Source organism: Colius striatus, chromosome 7 (assembly GCF_028858725.1).
Source record: "Colius striatus isolate bColStr4 chromosome 7, bColStr4.1.hap1, whole genome shotgun sequence".
Classification (NCBI taxonomy): Eukaryota; Metazoa; Chordata; class Aves; order Coliiformes; family Coliidae; genus Colius; species Colius striatus.
Genome location: NC_084765.1, coordinates 16964398 through 16983808, shown reverse-complemented (window position 1 = coordinate 16983808; position 19411 = coordinate 16964398). Strand labels below are relative to the sequence as shown.

Sequence of the window (19411 nt, the reverse complement as noted above, 5' to 3'; positions counted from 1 at the left end):
GGGGTGAAATAGCTGTACAGTTGAAATCTACCCAACTTTTATTTCCTATTTGTTTAAGCAGCTTCATCTAAGTGCTGGTCATGAGTAAGTTACGCCTACAGAGCTGTCACCATCAAGTACTGCATATCACTGAATTCATAGCAGCTCTAGCAGTGCTGAACGGTGTACATACATGTTTACATGTGCTCTCTGGAGCTATTTCCAGAGATCCCAAGTGTGGAAGTGGACCTCTCAAATGGCTTTTGACTGTGCAGAGAGGAATAGGTGCCTCTGAAAAACTAAGTTTGACACATGTTCAAACACCCTTTCCTCTGTTCTGGTATCCAAGGAAGGACAAGGGTGATGTGGTGTGAGGGTTGGTTTTGCTGAATTTGGGTAGTGATGTAGAGGAAGAGAGATTTGGGGTGATAACCAACATGCTGGGAAACTCTCCTCTGAACAGCATTGGAGAACTATGCTTTCTAATTTCCTGCCAAATATCTTACTGGCTCTTAGGGAAGGTTGTCTGTGTTTGGGCTTAGCAGAGGAAATTAAAGGATGTCAAGAACTAAATGTATACTAGGGCAAGTTCCTAATTACACTTCTGATCCCTGCAGAGGAGATGTTAAGAGATGGTTTTGTAGTTCCTTCATGTTCTGTTTGTTAGCATAGGAGCTCCAGGACAATCAGTTATTGGAAGGACTGGAAAAAAATGTACCGAGTTGTCCTTGTTTGCTTCTCTAGATCATTTTCCTGTCTTTGTGGATTCCTGGAAATTTGTCATGCCCGACTGTGCAATGCTTAGATTGCATTTATTTCAGTTATCTACAGTCTCCACAGTACTGAATTAACTCCCTTCACATTAGCCTGGGTCAAATCAGAGTGGTTACAATGTGGCTTTGAGCAGCACAGAGCAATTTTACTAGCAGCTGAGAGCTGCACTGACTCCATCTCTAATGAATACCTTTAGTAAATTCAAGTTAAAAGCACCACAGTAGACATAATAGGAATTTTGGTTGAGAACAGGACTTGTGCTAATTACAGGAATTTAGTCACAACTTGTTAACTCCATGTTGAAGACATGTTTTTAAAAGTAACCATGCTCAGACAGATTGGGAATTCAGAGGAGGCACAGTTTTATATTTAAGGCTCTGAACACAGCGCCTCCAGTAATCAGGCTTAATTTCTTGTTATGCCTGGTATTTGCTATGTCACTTCTTATATTTCTTCCCCTTTCTGTGCCTCAGTTCTGCAGCTATAAAATCATGTTGCTTGTCTGTCTTCTGCTCTTTGTCTTCAGGATGTGGATTTTCTAATATTAATTATGAGTGAGGCTTGGCCACACCTGTGCCTTGGCGAGGTCAGGAGTGGTGCCTTGGCGAGGTCAGGAGTGCCCTAAGTGACATCTTAGAGCTCCTCTACTTTGAGAATATGTCATCGGCTTTGGATTTTGAAGCAGGAGCCTCGAAAGCTCATATAACTCCTGCATCTCATTCCATTTGGTGGGTTTGGGACTTTTATTTCAGTCTTGAAATTTTACTTTACCCACTGGGCAAGGAAGGTTGAGGCTGGGTGAATTTAATGTTTCCTAAGTTATATGAGTGCTAAATAAGGTACATCATTATAAGTTGCCATATCCTTTACATACAAAGAGGAGTGGAAAATGGATAAATGTTAAGAAAATGGGTGACATTATCTAATGCATTCTTGGACCAAGCTTCTAATCTTCTCTCTTTCTTATTGTTTTTTCCAGGTGGAGCGGGAAATAGCCATCCTGAAGTTGATAGAACATCCCCACGTTTTAAAGCTGCATGATGTTTACGAAAATAAAAAATATTTGTAGGTATTACTGGCATTTGCCAGAGAAAGGGGAAGGGAAGGAGGAAGGGAGGGAGAGAGATGAAGGGTTTGGAACTTGGTAATGTTTCTGAAAGAACAGAGAAGAGTGTGTTTTCACACTCAACTGGTGTTTGTGTGATATTTCCTACTTGTGTGAAGAAGGAACACTCCTTATTTCTTTGGCTTTTCTCATTTTCTTCTCTATATTTGCTTAAATGCTGTTTATTTTCCTACTTACAATGAAGGAGAGAGGACAAATCAATGTTTTCTGTGAAACAGCAAGACAGGAGGAAGGTCTGTACCTGTAAGATCTGGAACCATTTTGAAGCAATACTGTAACGGAATGTTACAGTGGATATTTTGATAACCTCCCTTGCCTAACAGGTTTCATCTAAACCCTCAACTCTCACTAACAGTATTTTAAATTTACCCCATTAATAAAAATTTTTGTTTTAAGGGCTGCTGAAGTCTCCTGATGGTTCTGAAGTAACAGCTAAGGACCAAAGCCTTTTTTTTTTTTTCCCAGATCATTGCCAATGCCAGACAAAGATGTTGTCCAGAGAGAGAGTAATTTTAGCTTGACAGGGCACTAGATATGTTGAATCTGTTGTCAAACAAACAGACCACATTAATCTTGGCACAACAGGAAAAAAAAAATCAATGTTCTCCAAATGGAAAAGGGCAACCCAATAGGGAACTCAGTGTTATTTTCAGCTTTTTAACAGGTTATTGCAAGTAGGAGAGAGTGGTTAAAAAAAGTTAAACTATTTTTAAAAACCACCATCCATTGGTGACCTCTCCTAATGTCACAACACAAGAAAGGAATGACTGCTTACCCAAAGAGAGTGTGTTGAATAGAGACAACAGTCCCTGATGGACTATTCGACCAGCCTTGTTACTGGAGCAATGAATTCCTATTCCAAGAAGTGAGACCTCTGTGCCTAAGGGTCAGCTTAGTAGAGCAGGCAGTAATTTCTTTTGGCTTCACCGTGCTCCTTTGGGGCAGAGCCTGCCAGTCACGACAAAATGCAGTCACTAGGGTGAGCCAGTGCAGGCGTGTGGTGGAGGCTGGCTCAGATGTTCTCTGAGCTGCCGGCCCAGTGCCCTTATCCCACTGCTGGAAATGGCCATGGCCTCATGAAGCCCAGGGCAGAGGCTCAAGTTGAATGCAGCCACCTGAGGACAGAGGCTCAAGTTGAATGCAGCCAGTTCTGCATGCAGGAGAAGGGTAGCAAAGGGAATGAGGCTTTACAGTCCTTAAGTTTTGTTTTGATCCTGAAAAGAGAGGCATAACTTGTAAAAGTACATTCCTCTGCATTCTGGTTCAAAGTAGGGTAGGATGAGGCTTTGTTTTGCATAACAGAGAGAATATTCTTCTTTGTGATCCTTGTTCTTTTGTATGTTGTGTAATCTTAGGTATACATACAGAAACACATGCAGACTTGCATAAACACTGCATACAGCTGATGTGTTCCAGGTGGGTGTAGTATAACTTGAGCAGTGGAGATTATGTATGAACACACAAAGAAGAAAGTCCACGATCATCACTTTGAGTGAGGGGATGGGTTATAGAGTTGCTGAAGCTTTCTTCTTGCTCTGAATGATTGTGAAGCCAGCAGCTGAGTTGAGCTCTCCTTCTTTACACCGAAAGACTCAGAGGCTGCTTTGCTTAGTGTGAAAAACATCTAGAACTCAGAGCAGTGTGGACGTTCTTACACCAAGATTTCCAAAAAATGATTGCATTCCTTGGCAGGAAAATATCTTCTCACTGAAAATCAGTTTGAAAAGGGAAGCATCCTATATCTTTAAGCTGTATCTAGGTATCTTGGCTTCTAAAAAATGCGCTCCACAGCATGCTTTGCCAGTGGCTGATTAGCCTTTAACAGTCACTGTCTTCTTTGTGCTGTAGCTCCTCCACCTGCGAGACTGAACTGTCCACATCTCCTCACAGAGGCGCTGAATCTCTCTGCTGAAAGACACTGACTCTGTGAAAGAGCCAATGACTGCTAATTACATTTCATTTTTTATTAGTCACTATTTTAAAGAAAGGGCACAATACAGAGCTTCTGCCAAGCCTTCAAGTTTAAAATTAGAAACATTCATGGCCTTGGATAAATCTAAGGAGTGGAAGAGAGTGTCCATGGAGGGGGGAAGTGTTGCAAGTGTGTGGGGGCTGATAAGTGTGTGTGCATGTACTTTCCCAAATAATAAGATACAGTGACCTCTAGGTCTCACCAGCATCATATAAAGGGATTGTTCTGAGGTTGTGGCAGCACCTTTCCATCATGCATGCCATCTCAGCAGTAACAGTGGTGGCATGGTTTCAGAGAAGCTCATGAGTTATGGGTGATATTTCAGAAGCCAGACACTAATCACAATGCTTCTGGGGAGTATTTCCTCAATAAATGTTAATGTCACAAATCAGGTTTGACTTTTGGTTTATGATTTAATTTGTGACAAGGGGCTTTGATTGAGTAGATTCCTAATACTACCATGAATCAAGTCCTTTTTCTACAGTTTATTTAAGAATGAAATTGAGTTTTAAAAAATAATAAAAAAAATCTGTTAGCATATGTGTGTTAGCCTAGCAGTCATTTTCTGATTTTTCTGTTGGTTTATTTTACCAAAGTGGATGGAGAAATAGAGATAGTTATGAACTCTAAGACTTCCAACTCTTTATCCAGCATTTTGAGTTGTCTTACTTAATAAGACTGTGGACTACAATCCTAGGTGCATAGGGAAAAACAGAGCTGCACTGTAGCTCTCTGTATGTGTGCTGATACATCACCTCAGATACACATTAACTCAGGAATGGGTTAAAGTAACCTGATATGGGGTAAGCCCAGAGTTGTTTAAGAACTTATATTGCTGGTTCATAATAGGGAGTGGTTGATGAGCTACTAAAATTTGTGTATGCACCAGTCATTTTGACTAAACAAGTTCAGGAATTTTAGGGAAAAGTAAATAAACTAAAGGAGTGAGCAAGGAGATGACAAAGCTGATGAGGAAGTTTTGGTGTGTTCTGTAATGCATATTCGAGGGGAAACAGTCCTTTGGTCATCCATTCCTGCATTGCAAATGAACTGTCTGAACCTGAGTAACAGTCCTCTTTTCTCTGCACTGTCTATAGAAAAGATCCTTCCAGAATTGGCCCTAGAAGGAGATTGTGTAGCAACCAGAGATGACAATGGAATTCATGTGCTGTTAGCAGCACTGCCATTGTGAAGGACATGAAGGTTCTAAGCAGACTTGTTAAGGATTAAATAAGAGGAAACATGAAAGCTCAGTCCTTTGTGAGTGAAGTGATTGGCTTGGATTTTTTTTCTAGGAAGCAATTTAGTGCTTTATTCTTAGATCTCTGATATGTACATTTACCGCATTTTATGCAGTAAATTCAACTTCTCTTTTGATCTTAGATAAACAATTGTTCCACTGTCCACAGGAGATAGACCATCCCTTTCTAAAGGGGATAAAGCTAACTGGTATAGTTTTGCTGCAGAACTCCCAACAGGGGTGGCATTATCTGTTTGATCTCATTTGATTAGCTATGTAGTTTAAACTATCAGAGGTTTGGCGAGGAGTGGAAATTATAGAATCATAGAATGATAGAGTTGGAAAGGACCTTTAGCTATCATCTAGTCCAACCCCCCTGCAGAAGCAGGTCAACCTAGATCAGGTCACATAGGAACAGAATAAAGACATCCTAGGACTCTCCATGTCCTTTTCCTTCAGGTGCTTATACTAGTGCTTCTATTTATGGGTGTGTACAAATGTTTGTAAATATATGTATAGATTTATATCCATTAATTTTCAAATCTTCAAATTTCATGAGAGCATTTATTTAAAATCTCTGTTGTCCAAATTGATCAGCATTTTAAACAAGAATCTGTTTTGAGAGAGGGAGTGGACATCAGAATATTCTTTGCTGTAATGTACCATGCGTTCATCAGCAACTTTTCCAAGCACAAGTCCCTTTCTCATCATTCAGTAATACATTGCTACCACTGGGCAAGTGCCCACGCCTCATTGCAATGTACGCAACAGTTTCCTGATTTCAGAGGCGAAGGTGCTTCCCAATGAGCCAAATAATAAAATGTAAATCTCCTCCTACGCATGCACAACTCATGTTTCTGGCTTACACAAGATCAGCTGACAGTAGGAGTCAAAGACGTAAAACTCTAGCGGTGTCTGCAGAGGCATTCATGCTACCAGTCTTCTCCTGTCGGACTTTCCTGTAAGTCTTTTTACTTTTGTTGAAAATCAATTGTGAGGTGCCAGGGGATGCAAGAAAGAGAAAAAAGTGTTCTTTTGTTATTGATAGCCCAGTACTTTGGCATTTGGTCCATCTGCAGGAAAACCTGTCTAAAGGCAGAAGGAGGGTGCAGAAAGTTTTAGGAGCTCCAAGGGCTCAGTATGTAATTTCATGGTAGGTATGCTTCTTGGTAGTCTGGTTGTGGGGTGTCAGATGCTGTGGATATAGAAAAAGAGAATAGGATTGGAAGACACAATGAGGTTCTTAACTGAGCCTTGATTATAATTAAGAGAAATATTCATAACCAGCTACTTTGGCCTCTTTTCTTCTGCTTTGAATTGTTCTAGAATTGTCATGAGTTACAAATGCATGTAACAAAGGAAATCCAGTCAGTTATAGGAGTGGAGCCAGCTCATGTGAGGCTTTGAGTCAAGGATGGGCCTGGACGATGAGGAGCTGGCTAGTGGCCAGGGGAACGAGAGGGGCTTCTTTGCCAAGGATAGGCATCCCTGTTTGTGGGAGGAGTGCCACTTGGCACAAAGCAGGACTCTCACAGAGGTGGTGGTGATGATTATTACCACACTCTGAGCAACACAGCCTTAATAAGCTCTACCCAAAAGCCTGACTGTATCTTCTGACATGTGCTTGCATACAGTCCAGGCCATAATGTTGGGCTTGGGAGAAAACAGGCCCCTAGGGAAGCAATTCTGTGATGTGAGCAAAGGTCAAGGGAAATGTACCTCCAGAGCCACACTATATTTACATGCCTAATTTCTCTTTCAGTCTTCTGTAGGCAACATTGTGTGTCTGGGCCCTGGTTGTTAAAGTTCATTCAACTCTGAAGGATAAAACTCAAAAGTATATGGTCACTAGTAGAATTGCAGCAGTGAGCTGGTGGATATTGTCTTAGTGCTGCCTGTCCTGTGTCCAGTTGTGTCCATTCCCTATCATGTGCCCAAAGAGGATGACTGCTGCATGACATGCATGACTATGCAGCATGAAGGCACTACTCAAAACACGTTTCATCCCCAAAAAATCAAAGGTAAAGAATGCAACAATGTAATCTTCCACCACCTCTCTTTTCTCCAAAAGCCCCAACCTACTCATACCCAAACCTAATGAGCAATCGAATCCAATATCCATTCAAACAAGCAGACCAGTGTTAAAACTGCCTTTTGGACAGAAAAATGTAATGCCTGCACATAAATAAATAAAAAAATAAGTAGATTTGAGTTGCTGGCCTGATGCCAAATTAGGGTTTAAAAATTCATGCCCTCCATAAGAATTTATATAACTTCTGAATAATTTATAGACTGCACCAATAACAAGGGGCTTAATATCTGATAGGGATTATTTAATCAATAGAAAACAGCACTGAGAAAAAGCTGTCAAAGAACTATGACGTGACAGTCAGGGCTCAGTAGCTTTTAACCTCTTCCCTGCTACACCTATGTGCGTTCATCTTCATGCATGGAAGGATACCTTTGCAAGCAGGGTGGTAGCATGAAAGAGAAATTGCCAGGATTTTTGTCTTCTAGAGGCTTCAGCAGTCTGCTGTTCCAGACAGATCCCTTGCTGATTCACCAGAGCTTTGAAATGTAATGAGTTTTCTAGCTCTTAGCCAAGTTGGTCAGGAGTAGTTAGTTTCATGAATAATCTGCCAGGGATTGTGGGTTACTGTGAGGTGGTCCAGAGTTCATCAGGATTGGTGGCAGTGCCTAGCAATGCTTTTTGTGGTGCAACCATTTCCATTTGTATTTGATTTTGTGGCCAAACTTCAATAGGTTTTTGACACACGGGGACAGAAAAGAGCTGAAGACATTTCTGTTTTACCCAACTTGTGTCTCTGGCACCAGTAATTACTTAGACATCTACATCAGTTCTCAAGTGTCTTGATCCATGTCATGTTCTTCAGCTTTAGGGTTATGTTCATGATTTTCCTCTAGTAATCAACTATCACTTTATTAAGTAATAGAAGAGTAGTTGAGCTTCTCAGAAGATGCAGTCATTTCATGAAATATGCATAGACATCACAAAAGAGTAAACTCTTGAGCATAGAGGAAGCAAGAAGGGACTCACCTGATTTTGCTTGTCTTTGTGTGTATCTTTTTCTGGGGTTTGCATCTTGCTGGAGTGCACGTGTGAAGCTGTGCATCTTAAAAGCTAGCCAGTGCCCATGAATACCCAATCTAACTTCTGACATAGTACAAGACCTAGACGATGACCCAGTGAGGTGTGATTATACCCAGTGGCACGTTCAGGCTTATATGGAAGACCAGCCTCCTTGTTTTAAGGATTTAAGGTTTAAGGAATATTGTGCATCATGTGTACCATTTCATAAAACCAGATTATTAACTGATTCCCTAATGGACAGATAATCATACGCCCTGACAAACAAACCTTCTGTGGCCTGACTAAAACAAGAAGCTATGTGAATTGACTGCCATTGCAAGAGCATCAGAGAGTATTTCTTGTTGTTCTTTTTTTTGTTGTTGTTTTATTTATAATTCTTACCTGAAATACTTTTCAGTGTGAGATTTCATTTAAAGATCTATAACCATTTAACACTTTTATAATAATAAATACATTTGTATTGCCCCAGAGGATATAATTTGTCTGTGAACATCTTGTAAATTGTCTTCATCTGCAAGGCTGAGAAAGCAGGAGCTGCACACCCACCCTGGGATGTATAGTGATGAGCTGTTGCAGAAAATCCCATCTGGCAAGAATATATTAGTATTTCACACCATTCTTGCTAATACCTTAAAGACAGCTTTTTGTTCTTTACAGATCATAACTGATGTGTTTGTTTGGGGTTTTTTTGTTATGTTGCCATAAATATCTGATAATGCATGGTCCTGGTGTTGTCTGTGCCAGTTACTCTTTCTTTAACAGCATTTTTCCAGGCACGACTCGGAGCCAGCCTATTTCTTTTGTTACAGTTCTGCTTTGGAGATAGCATGTAGCTGTCTTCCCTCAGTGAGAGCTTTGTAAGTTATTCCTCAAAGCTTCACAGGGCTTGGCCAAAGATACCCTTTAATAAGTTGTAGCGTGGTCCATCAGATGGGAAGGAGAAATCATCACCAAAAATGGCTTTGTTTTCTTTTAAGTGATGTTTTCATAGTATTGTAACACAAAGACAGTCTAGTCATGGAAGAGACCTTACTGTGCTGGCAGTGGGCAAGAATGGGACAAAACCAGAGCCTATGCCCTACTCAGCTTACAATCCAAATCATAAAGAGACCCTTGTAAACTCTGTGATTGAGGAAGTCCAAGCTGTTGTCAAACGTCACAGTAAACAACAGTTTTCAGGATGGAGATGAAGAAAAATTGTGATGTCATTAACAATGATGCTCTACAGTGATGTAGGGAGATGTTGTGAGAGCACAAAATAATTTGCCTGATTATTTAACAAATGGATGGTGGAATGTGGCTTTGGAGGACAGTCAGAGATAGAAGTCAACCTGAAAGGCCAAGGAAGAGAACATAGAATCACAGAATGGCAGGGGTTGGAAGGGACCTCTAGAGATTATACAGTCCAACCCCCTGGTAAATCAGGTTCACCTCAATCAGATTGCACAGGAACATGTCCAAGAAGGTTTGGAAACTCCACACCCTCCCTGGGCAGCCTGTACAAGGGCTCCTTCACCCTCACAGCAAAGAAGTTTTTTCTCATGTTTAAGATCCTAGACTGGTTACAGAAGAGGCTACAAGTGAGGACAGCTAGTTCATGTTAGATGTAGTATAAAAAAGGAGATGATGGAGGCATGGAAGGAATGGTCAAAGTGGAAAGCTAAGAAAATGATAATGCAGTGATGATCTGCTATCTGTTCTGAATCATCAGCAGTGGGCCAAAAGTATATTTATTTTTATAAATAAAAGAAGCAATGACAAATTAATTTATATACAAGATATCTAGCTAAAATTAAACATGAAACTGTAGCCATGTGGGTGGATAGGAAAACCATTATCTTAGAGGTTTAATAAAGACAACATCTAAAAGATAGCGATACAACCAAGCTGTAGGGACTGGAAGAAGGCCCGAGTCAAAGGTAATGCCTGCACTACAAACCTGAACTGTAATCAGACAAGTAGTGTTGTCCCCTGGGGTGGATGAAAGGAAGGAGTGGAATGGATTGGTGAGGCTAAGAGTTCTGGTTTAGCCTTGTTTTGCTTGAGCTGATGATGGGACAACCAAAACCATTACAGATTAAAACCAACATATTAGTTTATTCAGGAAAAAAAGAAGAAAACTACTGATTTTTTTGTTGCGGTGTCTACATTTTGAAAAGTTTATGTGTGTTTTGGGGCAAAAGTCACAGCCTTTTTTTAACTTTTGGTAGTGTCATCATAAATTCTCACAGCCTTGTCAAGTGGTTAGCATAGTTGGATACAACCAAAAGCATGGTAATTATAGACAAAGTTGTTGTTGAACATCAGGTATTAATTGGTCACTCCCGAGAGAAAATTAACCATCCTCTGTGTTTATCCTGTGTCCTACTGACATGTGGGTTTTGCAATAATGACTTGCAGGATGCAGGAATGATGTGAAACTGATGGGCTGTCACGTCATATGATACCCAGAATACAGGCAAGTTGGAGTAACAAGGAGGAGAGGCACCATGCCTTTTTGTTAAATTTCCAGTCTAAGCTACAGAACAAGCCACAGTCAACCATGGGAAGGGTAGGGTGCTGTGAACTAGAGCTCTGGAATCTGCGGTGGTTCCTGGTATAGCCAGAGTCTGATGAGCACAAAGGTGGTTTAAGACCACAATTCTCCACATTCATCTTGGCTGCTTCATCTCTTTCACATGCAGAAATCATTCCTCTTTTACAGTATTGTTTAGTTTTCATTATTACTTCTTTACCATTTTGATTCCTGAAAGAGTAAATCAAAAGAACCAAAAAGAAAGAGTCTAGGATTATTCTAAGCTTGCTTTTGTAGGCTGCATTCATGTCTCTGATATAGCGGGTCATTTGAGGTTAGGAACTTACTTGCTTTTATTGGGGAGGAGGTGATGCTGGAATGCAGATGGAAAATAGCAAAGGAAATGGATAGAATGCTGCTGCACACAATCTCTCTGCTCTTCTCCAGTAGACAGAATTATTCTTGTGTTAAATATTTGGCTTCTTTGTCTTTAAAAAACAAAGTCTTGTATCCTTCAAGCTCTGAAATTGAACTGGAAATTTTAATTTTCTTTTTAGCCTTAGCTTGTATGAGGGACAGGAGATGTTATGACAGGCGTGGACCTTGGTGTCTTTATGAAAGCAAGCTGTGGCATATGCAAATGTTTGCAAACTTAAAGAATACATCTGTTGAGGAAAACAGGCAATTGAAAGTTTAACACCATATGCACTTGGCTTCATATCCAGTTGCAGAAGCCTGATGTTTTCTTGCTTTTTCAGTGTCTTAACAAGCAGAGAGGAAATGTGTGGTGAGGATGGCATGGAGTAGAAGGCACAAGGGACCACAGGTTCTAATCTCAGCTCTGATATTGAGTGACTGTAACCCTGGGCAAACCACTTTGCTTCACAGCTCCCTATCAGTACCACACAGGAGGAAAATAGCTGTAATGCTTCTCTCGTGAAATGCAAGGATTAGGAGAACTGGTGTGTGTCCAGAGCATCCAAGATGTGAGAGCTAAGGGCTCTTCCAGAGTGTTTTCTCTTAATATAGCTCTTCTCTGTATTATCACAGCAGGTAGTGTGCATGCTGCCAGCCAGAGGCTGGGTTTTCCCTTTCCCCAAACCTCCTTGCAATAGCTATTACAGAGCAGGTTTCCTGTGTTTATACAGTGGGCAGACTGATGCTGTCAATCTTATGTAGACAGGGATTAAAAGAAAAAAAAGGCTTCATTCATCAGTAAGTTACTTCTCGCCAAATGCAATAGCAGACTTGCTCTGGTTACTGTTTGGGGATTTCTAGAATTCGTTTGCTTGCATAGAATCAATGTGAAGAATAGTACTGTAGGGACATGAGAACCAGTCATGTCTGGGAAGGATAAAAGGGGAGGGGAAACTCAGGAAAATACATCTTAGTGGGTTTTTTTCCCCTACAGGCTATGTGTTATTTACCATCTCCTAGATCCTCCAGGAGCTGGCACTGGCATACTTCCAATCCTATAGCACTTTGCTAACATAAAGGATTTTAGATGCTGATGTGAGCTCAAGAGATCTAGGTTCTCACCTGTGCCACAGGTTCAGGAAGGATGCCCTATTTTCCAGCCTCTGGAATAATGGTCTTTCTTTCCTTCATTGCTTCTATTTGTCATTTGGAAGTGTGTATTCTCTTCTTTTATGGAATCGCTCAGACACACTCATACATATATAGAGAGAGGGACAGATACAGATAGACTGCATTTAGTGGGGACTGAGTAAGCAGTAGTGATAGAACCAGTGCCACACTTGGAAATCATAGAATCATAGAATGGTAAGGGTTGGAAGGGACCTTTAGAGATCATCTAGTCCAACCCCCCCTGCAGAAGCAGTTTCACCTAGATCAGGTCGCATAGGAACATGTCCAGGCGGGTCTTGAAGACCTCCAAGTAAGGAGACTCCACAACCCCACGGGCAGCCCCATGTTTAAAACTCTCTTGTTGTCCTGTTTGGAAATAACATGTGTACTACTACTGTGCTATGAAATGTGCCAGTAAAGCATTGGCTTGCACGGAGATGGAGACAGGTGCAGAATTATGTCCTTATTTAATCAAAAATCTCCTAGTTGGGGGCTATCCTAAAAAAAACCCACATTGCACTGGAGGGAATAGGGTTGGCAGGTGGCCAGCTGCAAATCCAAACCCAGAAATCCTAGCTGCAACATAACCACATAATACTTGTGGAGTTATCCCTACAGCATTTATTTCTTGCACTTCACCACCGGGGAATGTGTTTGTTGTCTTTCTCGCTCCTGTCACATTGGGGGGTTTTGTCAGATCGGAATACATTGTCAGCGTGCTTCTCTGTGTCCCTTGACTTGTCACAGGCACAAATCTCTTTCAAATGTTCTCCCTTGTTCGTTTCCATTATTATATCTGGTGCTTCTAGGTGGCAGGCAAAAATGAATAACCTTGTAAATGCTCCCTGTCTTTCAATTTGTTTTATTTTTCATACAACATGTCAGTGCATTTTTGTGGAGTTTTTTAATAAGATGAAGTTGATGAAAATAAATTGCTTTGCAGTTCCTGCTGTGGGTGACAGAAATGCTGGGTCTGTAATTTTCCAAAACTGTGCATTTGAAACCAGTGTGGAGGGTGTTCTGTATGCCTGTAACTGCAACCGTCTTCATAAAATACCTCCCAAAAAAAAAAGAAAGCAGTTGGCAAATGGAATATTGGGTGTAAAATGCACTGCTGTATCCAGCTTCTGCTGGGCACACTGAGAAGGGGAGCTGTCAAAGAGAGTTTTAGGATTGATGCTGTGCCAGGCTTGGGTCAGACATATGGGGTAGTTAGCCAGATCTCTCTCTAGTATGGGAGGGAGAATGACTTATACAGCAAACCATCCAGCCAGCGTGTCTATTAGCCAAGGATTGGAAAGTGAGGATCCGGACTTCAAAACGTAGACACCATCCTGCCTCTGGCTACTGCACGTCAGCTTTCTTCTGACCTTGCTCGGAAGTTCAAGGTCTTGCTCAGAAAATGTAATCTGGTTAAATGGTGATCTCCAAATTACCAAGGTGTACTCAGTAGGCAGTTTGGTAACTATTCATCCCTTCCTGAAGAGAAGATAACCCACATATTCCAAATGTGATTTTCGAGTCAAGCTTTTTCTCTTTTTTGTACTCATTTCAGTGTTAAAAGGTCAATATTATAATACTTTTTGCAACTGTTTTAATAACAATTGCAGGGAATACCATTTTAATTCCCTAAAGTTTATAATTTTATTTTCTTATCCACTTTTTTGGGCTCTTGTATTACTTACATAGCCATCAAGATAACATTGATGCTGATCTCTTACTGCCTTCTCTGCTGCATTTCCACAAGGCAGGGAAGTGCTTTCTCCTTGTGCAGGCTGACACCTGACACATGCAGGTCACACAGAAGCTGATGATGGACCAGGAACTCAAGCCCCGTTTTGCAACTTCAAGGCTAATGCCATTATCATTAAGCCAATTTTACTTTCCTGAGAACAGCTTTTAGTCCCTCTTTCCATTTCAGATTTAGAATTATCCTCTGAGATTATGCTGCTTGAGGTACAGAAAAGACAGTATCCTGGATTAATTGTGTTCATTGTCCACTCAAATTTGAAGACTAATACCGGTAATAAAACTAGCTTGCTGTACAGCAAAGCATTGACAGATAGGGATCATACTGCACACATAGTTCAGCCTGGTCTGCTTTGCTGCTGGGAGGCAAGGACAGTGAAGTACACTCATTTGGAAAAATATCTAATTCATGTTTGCGAGTTTTCTGGTCACGTCTCTTGAGACCTTTCAGATCACAAGCCTTGCCATGCAACCCTGAAACAAAAGGAGTCTGGCACTAAGGAAGGAATACAGGTGTCTGCCTCACAGAGTGTAAACTAGCTAGCAGAGCCAAAGGAAAAAAAAGTGATTTTGCAGTAAAAACAATAATAATTTGTTGTTTAAACTCATAATTTCGAATTCTGAATAAACAATCTCACTGCAGAATTTCTTCATTCTGTATTAGAATAGAATATGCTGGCAGGGGACACAAGAGCACAAAATCACAATGGAAAAGGAAAATACCCATAGAGGTTTCAAGCAATCCTCTTGCCAATAGGAGTTTATTGCTTAGTCCATATTAGATCTGGTTTCTTTTTAAATGGTGCAGTTGATGGTTTTCCTACCAATTCCCTGGGGAAACTCTTTCATTCCCATTATTAGCCAACGTTTCCAGAGATTTATACTAAGTTTTCCTCTGCTTGGCTGCCTTTCATTTCCCGTACTCTAATAACAGATAGTCCATGCATGGCAAGTTGTTTCCTCCCAGAGGATTTCACTCTTCTCCTCACAACTGCCAGGAGTGCTATGTGAGGTCTGGGGTTTCCTCATTTGCTCCTGCATCCCTGTTTTTCACTCTGTCACATTTTTCACATGTGAGCTGTAAGGGAGGGCAGCAACTTCAGGACATCACTGCCATTCAGCAGCTAAAGCTGAAGCCCTTATGTAGGCTGCACACATGTAGTTCTTTTTCTCTTTTTTAATCATTTAAACTATTCACCTTTTTTTTTTCTAATTCCCTTTAATTTGTTGAAAACTGTCTTGTTCTCAGGTGTCTAAGCAGAACAATATGGGGATGTAGCTTTGCCACCGCTGTTTTATAAAGGAACTGTCAGCTTTGTTAAGGGTCCTAAGGCTTCCTAGAATTCAGTCTTACTCCACCCTAGCTCTAAGAGCTAATGAGAAAGCTTATACATTGTTATTCTTTTCTTCCTTTGAGTTGTTTTTGTCTTCCAGATTCTCTCTCGCTATTATACTGAACACTGAATCCAACAATGACGTGACTGAAGTTTGCAGATCCCCTGTTGAAAATGTTGATCATTTCTGATTTTGAAGTTTTGATACTCTTCCACTGTCCCTTGCAAAAGTGTTCTCCAGTACACTTTTTGTGTAATTGTATTTATATCATTATAATATAATTGTAATTGTATGTAACTATAGGAGTGTACAGGGCTTGGTATGATAATGTGCTTACAAAATCCCGGCTTTGTTATTTTCTAGGTATTTGGTGCTAGAACATGTGTCAGGTGGGGAGCTCTTCGACTATCTCGTAAAAAAGGGAAGATTGACACCAAAAGAAGCCAGGAAGTTCTTCCGACAAATCATCTCTGCTTTAGATTTCTGCCATAGTCATTCAATATGGTGAGTACAGCCATTTTGGTTGGAGTTAGCTCTTATATAAAAGCACAGAATAAAGGGATCTTATTTCTTGATAATTTTACTTACTTACTGTTAAGTAATTGATATTAGAAAGCTCTAAAGGCATTGTGTAATGTGCCGACGTGTTTTTTTCAATTCTTGGCTGTGTGTGAGACAGTGCACCAGTCACAGATAGAATTTTCATAGAAAAAGTTGTCATTTCTTACTAGGACAGATTCATTCACAAGGAATGCTTTAACCAGGAAAAACATAACCACCAAGGAAAAGCAGTTTAATTTTCATCATTCTTGGGCAGCTTGCTAATAACTGAGAATTACATACACTATGTCAAAATGAATCCTTGAAGAAACTTGGGATAATTATGAATACAGCAAAGTCATTTTATAGCTTCCTTCAGTTTTTGGAAACCTGCTGGCTTTTGGCAACCTTTACTGAGTCCCTTCTGGGCATTGAGTCACCATTGCCTTTAATTTCCTTTCCAGTAGGGAAGAATTTCCTTGATCTGACTGCTATTGATACTCACTAACTCAGTTATATGATTTAACCATTGAGTGTGGTTTAACCTGTGCTTTCGGGTGGTGTTTTAAATTGGACCAGTTTCTCCTTCATCTTCAGCAAGTTTAGGTAATTTAAATTGTACTGAAATCAAGTTGTAAGCTGTCTGAGCACAGAGTTTTTGTATAGCTGCTGACCCCATAACTGCCTGCTTGTTTCTCAGAAATGCAGCTCCTTGCAGTTAGATTGGCTCGAGCAGACCATTTACATTATGTCTGCATGACTGCTTCTCCATAGCCACAGCCAGCCATAGACTCCCACTTCAGGAGGCCAAGGGCCACTGACAGATATTTCAGCAGGTGGATTTGCATAATTACTGTGGAGTTTCTTCTCAGTAACTGTACAGGGATTTTCAGTACCCCCAGTTTTATGCTGAGAACTCACAAATCAGACAGCCACAGAATGAATGGCCACAGCAAAAATGGATGCCTAAATATTTAATTTGCACTTCTAGCCCTCTCCCTCTACATCTCTGACTCAATTCAACTGGAAATATTTATCTGAAAGAGAGCATACTTCTCATAATGCCAAGAGAAGTAAGAGCTTTTCTTAAGAAGAGCATGCTGTTAGCAGAAGAGACAGTTCAAAGGTCATAAATCTGAGTGAGAAGGTCCTGAGGACAATGACTACCTGGCAAAGGCAGTGTCACCTTAGCCAGAAAAACTCTCAGAGGAGCTGAGAGCACGCCCTCACCAGAGGGCCCAAATTTTCTCTGTTGGTAGAGACATCTGACAAGTTTTATTCGTCAAACGCCGCAATTTTTTCTAACTGCTAATCAATTGGGTTGAATGATTATGATCTTCTTATAATCAGCATAATCGTTGCTAGGTTGTACAACCGGTACTTCACAGCTGGTTACACCGTGCAGCGTAATCACTGATGGATTGCAAACATACATGTTTCTGTTCCGTACCTGGCTTAACACTGAGAGACCCAATCCAAGAAGGCTCAAAAATGTTTAAGTACAACTGAAGAGAAAGTACTTGCTCTTCCAAATGAATATTCCAGAGAAATATGAATCTCCATTGGGACAGGAATGTCTATGGAAGCATACATGTACATACTCATCCTTTGGGCTTGCAATGGATACCACTGGGTATGTCAGACTTTAATAAACTGAGTAAGGATTGTGGCAAGGCTGTCAGACAGACAAGCACCTCTGCAGGTTTAACAATGTGTGGAATTTCCAAGGTGGAGTGCATATCTCTTGAGAAATCCATTTTCCTCTGTTAAACATATTGGATCATGGGCAGTAGTCTTGTTTAGAAGTAAATCCCCTGCCTCCTTGCCAACTCCCACTCAACTAGAACCTAGTGCTGAACAGTAAGTCATAAGCTCTCCCTCCCTCCAGGTCACTCTGAGATGTGTGTGGTCTATGTTATATTAGACTCTGTGTTGTATTCTGGACAGTTGTCATTAAACACTCTTTGAAAATCAGAGCATACATAAATATATATGTGCATGCATGTGTGTGAGTGTAAAACTTAATGTGCTTTCCTAAGCAATGAAGCCTGACCTTGTCCTGTCGTGGGGCAGTAAAATGACAAATCATCTCATCAGCCAGGTTATCCAGTTATAACCACGTTGAAAAATGAAGGCTTCTGCTTTGGTTAACGACTAAATGTGGGTGCCTCTAACCTACTGGCAGAACAGATTGATAGCTTGGTATCCTCAGCCCCGTATCATTGTCTCATCCTCTTCCTATGCTTCCCAAAACACTGTGAAATATCTGCAGCTTACTTTCACAGCAGAATGTAACCACATTCAGCTTTCATTGCTCAAAATGCATTGATGCATCAGGATTCCTGGATCAAAAAATCAGAAAGGATTCCCCAGTCCTCCTGTCAGTAAAATGTTTCTGCTGCTACTGTGCAGAATGATCAACTGTGTCTGTGGGGTGTTTCCAGACAAGCAGCTCAGACAGGGAAGTAGAATAGGCTTGGAGCTTGAGTCTGTGTGTCATTTTAAAAACGTATGAGCTTTCTGTTTGTCGTTATTATTTAATGGAATCAGTGCAGAAATATTTTATGTACCTCACCTGAGATGCAATCACTTACGGGGTTTTGTGGTACTGGTTGACTGTGGGGAAAGGCTTACAGGTAACCCACTGTAGGGTTCTCCAAGGACTTTTCTGTGTACATAGCACTGTGCTGTGCCAGGGACCAACATGCAACCATGACTGCAATCAAACAGCATCATGCAGAGCTATTACATTGGATCCTGCTAACAGTGGATCTGTGTTACCTTCCTGCTTTGCCTGGGCTGGCAAGCTGAGCAGTTAGCTCAGTGATGCAGCATTATTACTTCTGCTTCCAGATCTTCCTCTGTGCTAGCTCTGAGGGCTCTGCACCACACTGCGGGCATGCTCCACAGTAGTGCAAGAAATGGCAGAGGAACCCGGGGCTGCTCAGACATCAGTGTAAGATGAGACCATCCTAGCCAAGGAAGTTTTCTTTGGATATAACTGATGTGTTTTCTCCTGATTTGCCATTTGCCTAATGCTGGGTGTCTGCTCTCCTAAATTCAAGGCCTTTAAGACGTCTCAGCTGGGTGCCCTAAATCAATAGTCCCTTTTGAATATCCTGCCTCCACACTGTGAGAGAGCTCTGGGCTCAGTCAGCACCGCCTGCATTTTCCGTCAGAAACAATGTAGTCACACGTATCTGGGTAGGTCTCAAATCCTTGCTTTCATTAGGAAGAGACTCTTGTATTGGGAGCAGGGGACTGCTGCAGCACCCACAGAGGGTGGGAGCGGGGCGAGGAGCGCTGGCGAGAGCCTCATTGGCTGCGCCTGACATCACCAGCAAGAGCTGGGATTGGCGGCACCCGGATTTTGTGTGCCTTGGGTTTTTGCTTTGGTCAAGCTCATATTTGGTGTCTGTAGCTCACAAGCTGACAAATAAAAATATGATTACAGAAAATGCCCCGTGGCAAACCTTATTATG

At 41.1% G+C, this 19411-nt stretch overlaps 1 protein-coding gene across 3 annotated transcripts in view; it reads left to right on the top strand.

The window, feature by feature from the left end:
• BRSK2 (BR serine/threonine kinase 2) overlaps nt 1–19411 on the top strand; it is a 321793-nt gene that overhangs the window by 213306 nt on the left and 89076 nt on the right. For all 3 annotated transcript variants that reach the window (XM_061999607.1, XM_061999606.1, XM_061999605.1), the window contains exons 3-4: nt 1733–1818; nt 15753–15893. In XM_061999607.1, the coding sequence (XP_061855591.1) occupies nt 1733–1818; nt 15753–15893 (227 nt within the window). The remainder of the gene's footprint in view (nt 1–1732; nt 1819–15752; nt 15894–19411) is intronic.